Source organism: Carassius carassius, chromosome 15 (genome assembly GCF_963082965.1).
Source record: "Carassius carassius chromosome 15, fCarCar2.1, whole genome shotgun sequence".
Lineage (NCBI taxonomy): Eukaryota > Metazoa > Chordata > Actinopteri > Cypriniformes > Cyprinidae > Carassius > Carassius carassius.
This window is the reverse complement of record NC_081769.1, coordinates 26,192,782-26,206,580: the sequence shown is the minus strand read 5'-3', so window position 1 is coordinate 26,206,580 and position 13,799 is coordinate 26,192,782. Positions and strand designations below refer to the sequence as shown.

At 37.5% G+C, this 13,799-nt stretch overlaps 1 protein-coding gene across 1 annotated transcript; it reads left to right on the top strand.

Annotated features, from left to right (window-relative positions):
- The first annotated feature begins 9,340 nt into the window (after window positions 1-9,340).
- On the top strand, window positions 9,341-11,027 carry si:ch211-198c19.1 (uncharacterized protein LOC100151013 homolog). The gene is made up of 2 exons (XM_059567090.1): window positions 9,341-9,490; window positions 10,464-11,027. Exon 2 carries the CDS (start codon window positions 10,474-10,476, stop codon window positions 10,999-11,001), a length of 528 nt encoding a protein of 175 aa, XP_059423073.1. The 5' UTR covers window positions 9,341-9,490; window positions 10,464-10,473; the 3' UTR covers window positions 11,002-11,027.
- The last annotated feature ends 2,772 nt before the right edge of the window (window positions 11,028-13,799 follow it).

The following is a 13,799-nucleotide window of genomic DNA, read 5'->3' as shown; positions in this document are numbered from 1 at the left end:
TTTATTATTATTTATAAAGTCTTTATTATGAAGTAAGAAACTTTTTATTTAAAAATATTATATGTATCGGGGTTATTGTACTTAACTAAAACTAAAACAAAACAATAATATTTTTAAAAAAAACTTTCATTACTTAAAATAAAAGATAAAAAAGTTTTAGTTATTTTAAACTAAATGAAAATGAAATTTTTTTATCTTTTATTATATATAGTATACAGACTTATTTATAAAAAATATAAAAATATAAAAAATAAAAATTTTAATATATAGTATACAGACTTATTAATAAAAAAAATTAAATGACAATAACATTTTAAACTATAAAATGTTTAAAAAACTAATTCAAAATATTAATTTAATTATTCATTAATTAAATAATCACTTATTGATTTATTTATTCTAAACTATAATTAATATATCAGTGGTACTTAATCAATAAAACTATAGTTCAGTGTAAAGTATTCCATTTACAAATGAATTACTTAAAAATTACCAAAAAACGTCACTGCAAGACTCTAATTGTAAAAGGTTATGGCGATATAAGGATCCTAGATTCAAATCCCAATAACACTGTTGTCAGGTGGCTCGGCATCTTTCCAGGTGGGTGAGCCAAAGACTAAGTCCTACAGGGTTTCTTATTCTTATCCTAAAAACACCTTGTTATTCAAGCTGCCACGGCCAAATCAGAGTCAAAATGTGTAGTGTTTTTACACTGACCTCTACAAGGGCAGTGCTGTAGCCTTTTTTATATGATCACTCTTCATCCCTGCCTCGTGCCCTTCCATTTGGTTCCCATCTTCGATGCCAATCATCTTTCCATTAGTATGTATTTATCTCTTTATAGCTTACTCCCTCTAAGCCTCAGGGAGGTGTCACTCCCATCTTCCTCCCATTGTTTTTATCTGCCCACATCGACATGCTTGGCAACCTGCCACTTCGCCACATCTCTCTCTCACCAATACACACACAAAAAGTCCATCAATTAATGGTCTGCTGGAACAGGGACACACAAACTTGGACTGATACACTCCCACCATAAAAAGGAATATAATTGCCATGTGTCATCAATTTACTTTTTTATTTTGCTGTGACTTCATTTCACTATCTCATGTTCACCAGCTTGATGCACTTTAATAATTATTAGCCAAATGGCACAGATTATAGTATTCCTTTGATTACGTAGACGATTACGAGATTGTTTAAATGGCATCCTGGCCTGTTGCAAAGTGCGGTTTGATGAATAGAAATCACATGTTGGATGAGCTCTCATTTGAATTTAATGGTTGCAAAACATCCTTTTCGCCCCTTAAAATGAGCCGCCATGTGACAATGCTTTCAGTCATTACTCTTTGATTCTCTAAAAGTTTCTAGATGATTATTTTTGGGCAGCACACCTGGCTTCAGTCAAACTAATCAAACAGCCCCATGTTGTTAAAGTTTGTTTTCTGAATTTGTGCTTCAATTGGGTGTAAAACTAGCCGTCATGAGGATTTTTTTTTTCATTCTGCAATTTGACAGCATTATTCCTGATTTATGGCTTCTGCTCAAGTAGAAAGAAAGTGAAGAAGAAGACTAGAAGGATGATTAAATGCATCAGGTTGAGTATACTTCACAAAAGTTGTTGTCTTGCTTCTTAATAGGCACAAGTTAAATAATGAACCCATTTGATGTTCACATGTGATAATACTTTACATAAATAGATCCTTTATGCAGAATCAGGAAAATATGCAGTGTGATTATATATCATTACTTTAAGATATAATTACTCATACAGGGATATAAAATATTAGTCATACAACTAGTCATACAACCTCTAATGTGCAGGGTAGAAAATATACAGGTTCATGAAGGCTGCTAGCTATTTGAAATGTTGTCAATTTAGTGGCTAATTTACAGGAATTCATACAAATTAATTTGTGCTTTTTTTCCGATCTGCTTTCATCTCACTGAGGGTTAGGTTTAGGATTGGTCCTTCATGCTTGCTTTTATTTCCTTAAATAAAACAATCAAATTGTATGAATCCACACCAAATCATCACCTCATAAAATGAACAGATTCTCTGATTGTTAAATGAAATGGTAAAAAATAGTAATTCAATTCTGTTTAAAATTATTATTATATTTTTTGGCATTAATTACAAACCTGCACTCATTCAAACCTGAAGTTATATAACGAAAATCTGAAATCTTATGGACAGTTCATTCTTCCCGATGAAGCACAAAAATCTCTGAGTGGCGCCGATACAGGATGGCTGCCTCCGTGACGTGCTCTGCAGTTGTTTTTGTGTTTTTGTTAGTTTGTCCTGTCTTTAGTTATATTCCTGCAATCAGTTTCACCAGGGACGAATTGCTGGATATTCGGCAACACACATCTCCCGATATTTCACCGGTTTTCGACTATTCTGATGTTTTGCTGGACATTCTTGTCGGCGGAGCGGCTGCCCTGATCACACGCTTCAAGAGGACGCGCAGGCGGGGAAAGCGAGCGGGAGCGCTCGTGAGACTCAGAAAACGCGGATTTCGAACGCCGTTGCCTAGCATCCATCTGGCAAATCTCCGCTCTCTACCCAACAAAACGGACGAACTGCTTCTGCTCTCTCGGACAAATAAAGATTTCTCCCACTCTGCTGCTCTGTGTTTCACGGAAACTTGGCTGAATGACACCATACCGGACAGCGCGCTCCATCTGCCGGACTTTCAGCTGTTTAGAGCGGATCGCGACGCAGAATCAACGGGGAAATCGCGCGGCGGCGGGACATGCTTTTACATCAATGAACGGTGGTGTACAGATGTAACTGTGTTAAAGAAGACGTGCTGCTCAAATCTCGAAACGCTCTTCATTAACTGCAAGCCGTTCTATTCGCCGCGGGAGTTTCATTCGTTCATTCTGGTTAGTGTTTACATCCCTCCTCAAGCGCACGTGAGCTCAGCTTTACAGAAACTCGCTGAGCAGATCACAGAGACAGAACAACAACACCTACTCTCAACACTCTGTTTTAATCATTCTTGGGGACTTTAATAAAGCCAATCTCTCCCGTGAACTGCCAAAATACAGACAGCATGTTACTTGTCCCACAAGAGACAGTAATATATTGGATCACTGTTACACAACAATAAAGGATGCATTGCTGCAACCCATCCTGATCACCTCTCCAATCAACCGCTCTCACCATTCACAACTCCTGCAACCAACCCTGAATGCCTCTCCAAACAACTGTTCACACCACTCACAAATCCTGCAACCCACCCTGAACACCTCTCCAATCAAGCGCTCTCACCATTCACACCTCCTGCATCCCCCCTCTCCCCCACACCTGCAATACAGATCAGCGAGGATGCGGTGCGCCAGGTCTTCAGGAAGCAGAAAAGGAAAAAAGCACCAGGCCCAGATTGTGTTACACCAGCCTGTCTGAAATCCTGTGCTGACCAGCTGGCCCCCATCTTCACAAAGATCTTCAACAGATCGCTGGAGCTGTGCGAAGTCCCTTCATGCTTCAAACGCTCCACCATCATCCCCATCCCAAAGAAATCCAAAATTACAGGACTAAATGACTACAGGCCTGTGGCTCTAACGTCTGTAGTCATGAAGTCATTTGAAAAACTGGTGCTGGCCCACCTGAAGGACATCACTGGACCCTTGCTGGATCCTCTTCAGTTTGCCTACAGAGCAAACAGGTCTGTGGACGATGCAGTAAACATCGGACTGCATTATGTTCTGCAACACCTAGACAGACCGGGGACCTATGTGAGGATCCTGTTTGTGGACTTCAGCTCTGCCTTCAACACGATCATCCCAAACCTCCTCCTGCCCAAACTAACTCAGCTCTCCGTGCCCACCTCCGTCTGTCAGTGGATCAACAGCTTCCTGACAGACAGGCAGCAGCTAGTGAGGCTGGGAAAATACACATCCAGCACCCGTACAATCAGCACCGGAGCTCCCCAGGGCTGTGTTCTCTCCCCACTGCTCTTCTCCCTGTACACTAATGACTGCACATCTAAGGACCCCTCTGTCAAGCTCCTGAAGTTTGCAGATGACACCACACTCATCGGCCTCATTCAGGACGGTGACGAGTCTGCTTACAGACAGGAGGTTAAAGAGCTGGCTGTCTGGTGCAGTCTCAACAACCTGGAGCTTAACACGCTCAAAACAGTGGAGATGATCGTGGACTTCAGGAGAAACCCCCCTGCACTCCCCCCACTCACCATCATGAACAGCACTGTGACTGCAGTGGAGTCATTCAGGTTCCTGGGCACCACTATCTCTCAGGACCTGAAGTGGGACATTCACATTGACTCCATTGTGAAAAAGGCCCAGCAGAGGTTGTACTTCCTTCGCCAGCTGAGGAAGTTTAACCTGCCACAGGATCTGCTGAAACAGTTCTACTCCACCATCATCGAATCCATCCTCTGCACTTCAGTAACTGTCTGGTTCAGCTCAGCTTCTAAATCGGACCTCAGAAGACTACAGAGGGTAGTCCGGACTGCTGAGCGAATTATCGGTACAACCCTCCCATCTATTCAAGAACTGTACTTATCCAGAGTGAGCAAAAGGGCTGTTAAAATCACTCTGGACCCCTCACATCCAGCACACTCCCTCTTTGAACTGTTGCCATCTGGTCGACGCTACAGAGCACTGAGCACCAGAACGACCAGACACAGGAACAGTTTCTTCCCTCAGGCAATCCATCTTATGAACAGCTGATAATAACTGTGGGACACACTACACTATTTATATTTATATACACTACACTTTTTATCCAACACACATACTTAGCGTACACGTAAATCTTTTGCACATAATATACATGTACATACATGGAACACACTATACTACTTATATTTATATTTATATACACATACACTTATTTATCCAAACACACATACTTAGCGTACAGTTACAATTTTTCCACATAATATACATGTACATACATAAATGCTCTTTTTAATATACCTGCCATACATTGTCAATTTGTATATTGTCAATCCTTACCCACCTATTTGTATTTTTTTGTATTTTTTATTCCTTATTGTGTTTTTTGTTCTGTCGCTGTTATGTTGCACTGCGGAGCTCTGTCACGAAAACAAATTCCTCGTATGTGTGAACATACCTGGCAATAAAGCTCATTCTGATTCTGATTCTGAATTGAGTTCTTTTAGCACCCCAAAACACTTCTATTGGCTGACAGAACTTAATGGATAGAAATCGATTAGAAATGTACAGTAGTTTGTGGTCAATAAGATTTTTTTTTTTTTTTTTTTTTTTTTTAAGAAAATCAAAATATTAGAATGATTTCTGAAAAATAATGTGACATTAAAGACTGGCATAATGGCTAAATAAATGATCAAATAAATGGGATTGCTAACAGATATTTTACTTCACAAATGATAGCGGTTCTTGACACGCTGTATTGAAAACCTTGTCAAGTTTGTCTCTCTAGCCCCCTACACTCATTGCATAATTATTACAAGCCTACAATCACATTCCCGGTCACTGCATAAGCACACATCAGACATGCAATATGATGATGCACTCAAGATTCATTATAAGAAACTACACGTAAGAGTGATTATACATGGCTTCTGCTGTGGGTTTGATGGAGACCCGTTTCATTGGGGAGAAACACAGTGTAAATCGAGTGTGCAGAGCAATTTAAAAAGTGCCTTCTCGTGCAGGCTGACACTGCAGAGAGAGGATAAAATATAAAGCAGACCCTGGAGCGCTTGGCAATTCTGTGATAGAAGTGTCAAACACGCTTATAAGAGAGTTTTTACTGCCTCTCTAGCCCCCGCAGTCAATGCAGACAGACACTAAAGGATCTACAAGCTTGTGTTCCTATTGTGCCCCAGTGGGACTCGGCTGTCAATTCATCAGAGATATAAATATACGTTCACAAAAGTACAACAAGAAGTGGCCTCTGCTCACTCTTCTGTAGGCTCATCAGATGAAGACGTTACTTGTTGGAACTACATTAGGTCGCTGAGCGCACAACATACATCTTCTTAATATCACTTCATTACTGTTTTATCAAACTCTTCAGCTCCACAGTGATCTAAACTAACTTTTATATTCCTTGCTAACTGAGTGTTCTCCAGCTGTTTCAGATGATGGAGAAGCAGTAACACCCGCACCCTTTTTAAGCGTGAATCATATATTAAATGCAAAATGGTTGCAGTTCTTGATTGATTAGTTTAAATGAATAATGTATACAATAAGTTCTGTTTTTTTACACTGATTGTGATTTAGTAGGGAATGCACATATAAAGTATACAAAAAATGATCAATGAATATATCTATTAGATGTATAGGTTTCTGTAAAATGTCAAACAGATTTTATTTACTAGACCCTTTTCTACACTGTCGAGTATAATAATGTTCACTTTTGATATAATATAATTGCTGTATCTTTGCCATTGTAAAATATCTTCGAAATATTTGAATTTTCTCACACCAGGAAAGTCTGCTAGTTCACCTGCTTTGGTATAGGACTAAATAAAAAGTTGTATTGTTTTTGTTTTTGGTTGTTGTTGTTTTTTTTGGTTCAGTTTCACTTTCATATTAACCTTTTTTGCAAGTGGACCAGAAATAGTAAACAAAACCACACGTATGCTAAGGTCATCCATTCATTGGACAGAAGTTCTCAAGCAGGGAAAAACAGGAAGTGCAAAAACAGGCTAATCATGAAGATCTTTCACAGTGCAATTCTTATTCCTTCACTAATTATAGTGCTATCAGATACTAATGCAATATGAAGAAATGTTAAGCATCATATATGAGACAATGTCATATGATGTTGTAACTATGACTTGCCGAAAATAAAATCTCTCTCTCCTATATATATATATATATATATATATATATATATATATATATATATATATATATATAATACTTAAAGCATATCACAATGTTAGTTTAAACATTTAAATTATATAAATGTGCGCTATTAGGTGCATATCCAGTTGTTTGTGAGCAGACATAAGTTGAAACCAATTAAATACGGCATCATCTTTGCACATAAAGGTAAGAATAATACATCGTTCGTAACTGTAAAGGGTCTATTTTTATTAGCGTGCACTCACAATATCAAGAAAACGTTGTGCTATTGTAAAATAAAGAAAACAAATAGGGTGCACCTGCCGTCTGTCTTGAACTGGAGCTTCAAATGACTACAAAATGAAATAATTCAAATCCAAAACAAATACTCTTATTATTATGTAATCCGTAAAAATGTATTTCTTTCTAAATGCACGTCCAATGATGAGATGGCGAGTCAGGATCATCAACTTCATTGCGACACTGACTCATGTTGAGATTATGTTGAGGTTTTTGTTAAATGTGATCCAAACTCATCACAATTAAAAGAACCAAAGACTTAAACTACTTCAGTCTGTGTGCATTGAATTTAATACACAAGTTTCACAATTTGAGTTGAATTACTGAAATAAATGAACTTTTCCATGACATTCTAATTTATGGAGCACTAATTTATTCATCTGTATATGCAATAATGGCAATATTATTGCCCAATATATAATTTAATCATGACGATAAGCCTTTTGTGCCGGCATATTGATGCTAAGGGTTTCTTATTCATAGCAATGGAGGACCCTGAACATTGATAAATGACGCTAAAGGGGTGCCCTGTGCGTCAAAAAGCAACGCCAAAGTGTCCTGACCAAGCGTCAATATATGACGAGTTGGGAGTGAGACTTTGTTGCTTCAGCTGGGTCTCGGTACGATTGTTCGGTCCGCACCCAAGTTTGATTGCTGTATTCACACCTACCAAAAAGGTCCACACCAAAAGGGGACCAATCGAACCAAACAAGACAGGTGTGAATATACCTCTACAGACTTTTTTAAAGTATCTATAATTTATAATAATATATTACATAATTAAAATATATTTTAAAGAGAAAGAGCAAAGCTGTAAAATAAAGTTCACTAGGAAGCATGTTGCATTTACCATAAACTATAGCACTCAAAATTGTCAAGAATTTTATCGTTACCTAATTTCCATTATTTCATTAATGAGTTGGCCACTAAAAATGCAGACAGCACACACACACGAACAAGCAATAGGCCTATTGTTCGTGGAAGCAGTTCTTTTTTAGTGAATTCGCCCCATAGTTTGTATTCCACCAAGTCGTTTCAGTCAGACTCAGTTGGTTAACTTCAGGTCACACTCAGCACGGAATGGAAGAAACTGATCTTTACACTCAGTGCAGCTCTGGATAGCTTATAGCACCCAGAGGCAGGGGGAACTAATACGGTGTGACCCTAAAGTCGTGTATACATACACCAGAGGAATTAAAGAAACTACCCAAGAGCGAGAGTGCCACATTGCCAGGGAGATTAGCCCAGCAAGCTTTTATGTGAGCATCAATGTAAGCAGGAAGATGGCAAAATAAATAAATAAAAGCGGCAAAATGGAACATTATTTGGTGTTAAATCTGTAAAAATAAAACGCTAATGCCTGCTCTATCTCGCTGCCTTCCTGTCTCTGTTTTTTATTCATACCTTCCTCTAAAAGCTGAGCTTGTTTGCCATGCTGGGATCATTTAAAAGTCTAATTTATTTGTAATGAAGTCAGGAAGCTTTGATATGACACTGTGAGTTAGAACGAGGGAACAGTCAAGAGAAAAGCCACATTTCTGTTTTACATGCAATGTGTACAGGAATGTAACCATCACGGTCGCTGCCCACCTCAAGGCACATGCTAAACCTATTCATTTCATTATAGTGAAAGTAAAGGGAAATCATGGAATATGCTTGACGTGAAATCAAGTACATTCACATTTTGAATTTGTTTAGTCTGAATTATACATTAGCTGGACCTGCTTGGAAAAAATGCAGTGTTTTAAGATGAATCTGAAACAGTTGTTGTCAGATTTTGTTGACGATGCTATTGAAACATAATCTTGACAAAAAGTTGACACTTTTAAAGCTGATTTCAAGAGTTGCACTGAAAATAGCTGCCTGGGGGTTTTCCAAAATGGCCATGAGTGAACTGACTTTAAAGGGAGGAACTTTGGACATAATCTGTGAGCAGAAACTGTACTTTCCACCTGCAAAAATTCTCTGAGAAAAAAATCTCAAAGCACAGAGCACCTGCAGGCTATTGCATGCCATATTTGCTTTTCTGTAGGGAAGAAGAAATGTGTTTTCTCTCTTTTCAGTCTGCACATTATGTGTTTTAATTTCACAGCTGTCGTGTTTTGAATTGAATCAGAGCTGTTAGGATTAAGATGAATGCATTTTGATAATTCATAATCCGGAACTGAGACCGGGCAACAGGGCAGAACACATCTGTCATGTAGGCTTCACATATTTAACCACTTCCTCTTATAGGGTGAAAAATTGCAGCAGAAAACATAGCTCTCAAACTAAGAGCCCACATACTCTGAACAGACTCTACAAGCACACAGTTTGTCCCAAAATATCCACTGCCTCCTCAAGACATTCCTCACCCACGTTCTGCTGACTCATTCAGGTAAATTAACATGAATACCGCTTAATCGAGAATGCTATTTTCACTGTTATTCTTTGCTTTAAACACCTCAGCACAGGTTTCAAAACTGTAAATGAGGTGCAAGTGTTTTATTCACCTAGAAATTTAGAGGAAGTGTCTATGTTCCTGTTTAAGTTGGAAAAAAGAGATATCTGTCTGGATATGTAACAAAACCAACAGGAGAAGCAGGTACAAGACATTATTTTCATACCAACATTATAAAAATAGGTGATAGAAAAGAAGAAGAAAAAACGATTGCTCAAAATGTCAAGAGCTTTTAAAAAGAGTGTATTAAAGTCAACAAGAAACAGCATTTTCTAATAATTTTTTTTTCCAAATTCTGACATATTTCAGATTGAAAAATTAGGGATGCTTAATATATAGGTGTAGTCACTATCAGATACTATCAAGTCACTATCAAGTCATCAACTATCAGATTATTTTTGAATTTTCAAATCTATCAGTAATCATCAATGTTAGATTAATATCAGCCAATACTGTATATTAATTGTTGATCTGCTTTTTTTTTCATTTAAATGAGCTACTAACAAGCTCATTTTACTTTAAAAACACTAAAAATGTAATAACATCGTTAGTATCTTTAGCAGTTCTTAGAATATCCAAATATCAGTTTTTCATACTATTCATTATAATGTTTTCCTAAATTAACTTTTTAGCATTTTAAATGGTTTTAGTTCTTAGTGTTTATGTTATTTTTATTTAGACAAAATAATATTGAATTTTAATATTGTGTCATTTATTGGTAATTGGTTTTGGCAAAAATTTAATTATCGGTACATTCCTTAGCTGAACTTTTTTTAGGAATTAATTAGATCATGTGTCTTTAGTAAATATGTGGATGTGCATAGTAAAAATGGCAAATTAAAATTATTTTATATTTCAGTCATTATTTTCCAGCTGTTTTGATCTTAAATTGCTTTCGTTCTCCCTGCAGACTTTATCCAATGATGACAAATCATTTCAGCCTTTTGATTGCCATCTTGGTCATCGCCATACAAACATTAAACACTGAAGAAGAGCTGAAGGAGACTGGATTTGGATATCCACCTCCCCGACATGGACTTGCCTTAATAAAGTGGTATGTGAAAACGTGCATTGACAATAACATGGTGGCTCTCTGTAACCCTGTGACTGGACAGTTTGGGTTCCATGAATTCCATAACAGCGGGTTCCTGCTCCCTCCACTGAAGGACAAAAGCACGTATATGTACTTCACCATAGGAAACCTTCACTACCCACACTCTGAAGATCTTCCCTATGAAGTAAGGAAATATTATGATCCACATAACAAAATGAGCAACATGGACAGGGTCATTGTGAAGCTCAACAGGAACAAGAACAAAATCGAGGAGATCTACATATCAGAGCACTATACACCTCAAAGAACTTTTCAGTTAGGAGCCTCTCTCATCAGTGACTTAAGACAGTTGCAGAACTCTCAAAACATTTCACATAAGATCTTCGATTATTAAAATGAAATAAAAATCCTGTATTACCACATTTGCTTCCACTATTTCCCCACAGCTGCGCCTTTTTGCACTTTCAGTTTACTTGATATTTAAACTTTCACTTCTGAGTTTTTCTTCTGCACAGCCTACTTTATACCACTTCTCTTTTTTATTCTCTTCATCACATGCCATAAAACAGTTTAGTAACTTCCTACATGAAGTTGAATGTGGACTTTAGACCTGGGTAGGTTTACAGTTTGCGGCAATGTGATTAATTTTGCCTACCTTTGGTAATATCAATTATAAAGATGGGCTTAAAAGGTGAAGTGTGCAGTTCTTCATTTTTTCTATCCCAACTCATGCAGCCTGATCTCATTATTCATAGGTTTTTATATAGAATTTACATTTGTATTTCTTTATATTCGAATATTCACTGAAAACACAATACATACAAACTGACAGCATCTTAAACAACCATATTTACACTTGCACAGCTAAAAAAAATCTTTATATGATTAAATGATGAGCCCTTAAACCTAACCCTATCCTGATTACTTCTCATATATATATATATATATATATATATACCTCTGAAGCGCCAATACCTATTAAACAAACAAAATCACATTGCAGAATACAAAAACAACTATAAGTATTTTTGGTAGATCTTAAAAGCATAGACAACAACCAGCCCAACAGCAACACTAGCTCAATCAGTGTAGGAGAGTATTCAGGAAACATTCAGATATCTTAAAACATTAGTAAATCCATTTGGTGTTGTGGAAAAATTACACATTTCACCTTTAATTCTAATGTAATTCAGATTATTAAAATCACTCCTTGAAGAAAGGGTACATTCATTAATTCTGCTTTAATTAATGCAAATGCAAGACAATTTCACTTCTCCAAATCTAAAAAAGGAAGACTTCTGACAATAAACTGTTATACAGCTTTTTTTTGAATAATGTAAACATCTGCATGTGAATGTGCATATGCATAAGCAACAGACAGATAATGAGTAATGCTTACTAATGCACAGACGAAAGTGTTCATTGTGACGTTCTATGTAAATGCATCCAGTCTGAGACTATTAAAGACTGTTGCAACACATTTAAAAAAAAAATGCTTGAAGTTTCTTATAAGTGTTCCATTAGTTGTTTTAATTTAGTAAGAGGAAAAACTGTCTCAACCTCACTCAATTCAAGAAGTACTGTACAACATATTCACTATAGAGGTGTAAGTGGACAGTGGATTTCAATCATGGGACAAAAAATGTGAACATGTCAAGAGTGGACACTACAATAGTTTGGAAATCAAAGATTTAGGTGAAACTTTTCAAACCATCAAAACCCAAAACTGTTTGAGACATAAAAACAGAGATTACAGTACATATTGCTAAATGTCTTCAGCATCAAAGATAGCTCATCAGTGTCTAATGTGTCTAATTTAATGAGATGCGAAGATCATAGACTTAGATCTTACATTTCGCTCAGTATGTCAAGGGCAAAAAGATGACAATTTTTGGCTTTTTTCCAACACCACCATGTTCTTTCTTTTTTTACATTTTTCTTTGCAGCTATAGGGGGGAAGTCAGGAGTACTTTGACAGAATTCTAAAGCAGCAGACAGAACAGATGTCTTGGGATGATTAATGTGCCTCTCCTCCTCTCCTCTGAAGAGCAGTGAGTCTGCGCCTCTTGCACCCTCCTCTCCAGAGTTACTGTGCAGAGTCCCTCCCGGAGTCAGGGCCACCCTCCAGCTCTGCGCCTCGCAGCCCATCTCACTCTTAACCGAGGGATGATGGGACAGTGAGCTGCAAAGTGCCAGTCAATGAGGAGACACGATAATGTGCAATCTGAAAATCCAGCACTTGTGAAACGTTTAGGGTAGGATAGCTCACTGGAGAAGGGGCCTCTGAGAGATGAAGTGATTCTGTGACGATAATGAGCAATATTGAATATTGCAGTTCTGTTTTCTCATAGTAGGCTGTTTTGACAGAGTGTGGACGCCTTTGTATTGGTCTTGAGATTCTTGAGTGGGCTTTGGTCAGTAAAGGAGGAGTTTGGAGGGCAGGTTTGTATGCTCAGGGGATTACACCTAAATCCCATAGATAGAGGAGGGCAGAAAGATGAGCAGAAGCCAAGTGTGACTGTTTCTAGTGGTGAGGGTTGTTACAGCTGAAAACACTTCCATAGAGCAATCCTGCCCCCTTCTGGAATATGTTGGATGTGCAGTTTTCCCACGCAAGCAGACTAAATTAATAAAGGCTGCATCTTCACATGCAAACTTCTGTGCTATAAAAACAGAATCTGAAAACAGTACGGATGAAATGAAAGTATAAATAAAACAGTAGACGAAAAAATAATCAGTTGACCAACAGTACAACTTCTGATAAAATTACAAAGTTTGCATCCAGTGGTCGCTTTTCTAATCGCATGTGGCCATGGGGAGAGGATTTGTGAATGGCAGCTACCAAATTAATGTTGGAGGGTCACATGAGGATGACAAGATTATGAATATATATTATGGATATATAGTATGTACACATTGCATTTACACAACAGACGTTCATGCTATCATACCTTTTTAAAAGTAACAAAGTAATTACTGATTTAAAAGAAGTAGTTTGCAAATTTTGAACACTTCCAAAGTGTTTTGGACAATGTTCTTCTTCTTCTTCTTCACACCAATTTGTTTCTACAAAGTAAAAAAAAAAAAAAAAAAAAACGCTTAACCAGATTAGTTTGGCTGGTTTTAACTGGCCATCCAGCCTGATCAATGCTGGTCAGCAGGCTGGTTTTAGAGGGGTTTTGGCCACAACAA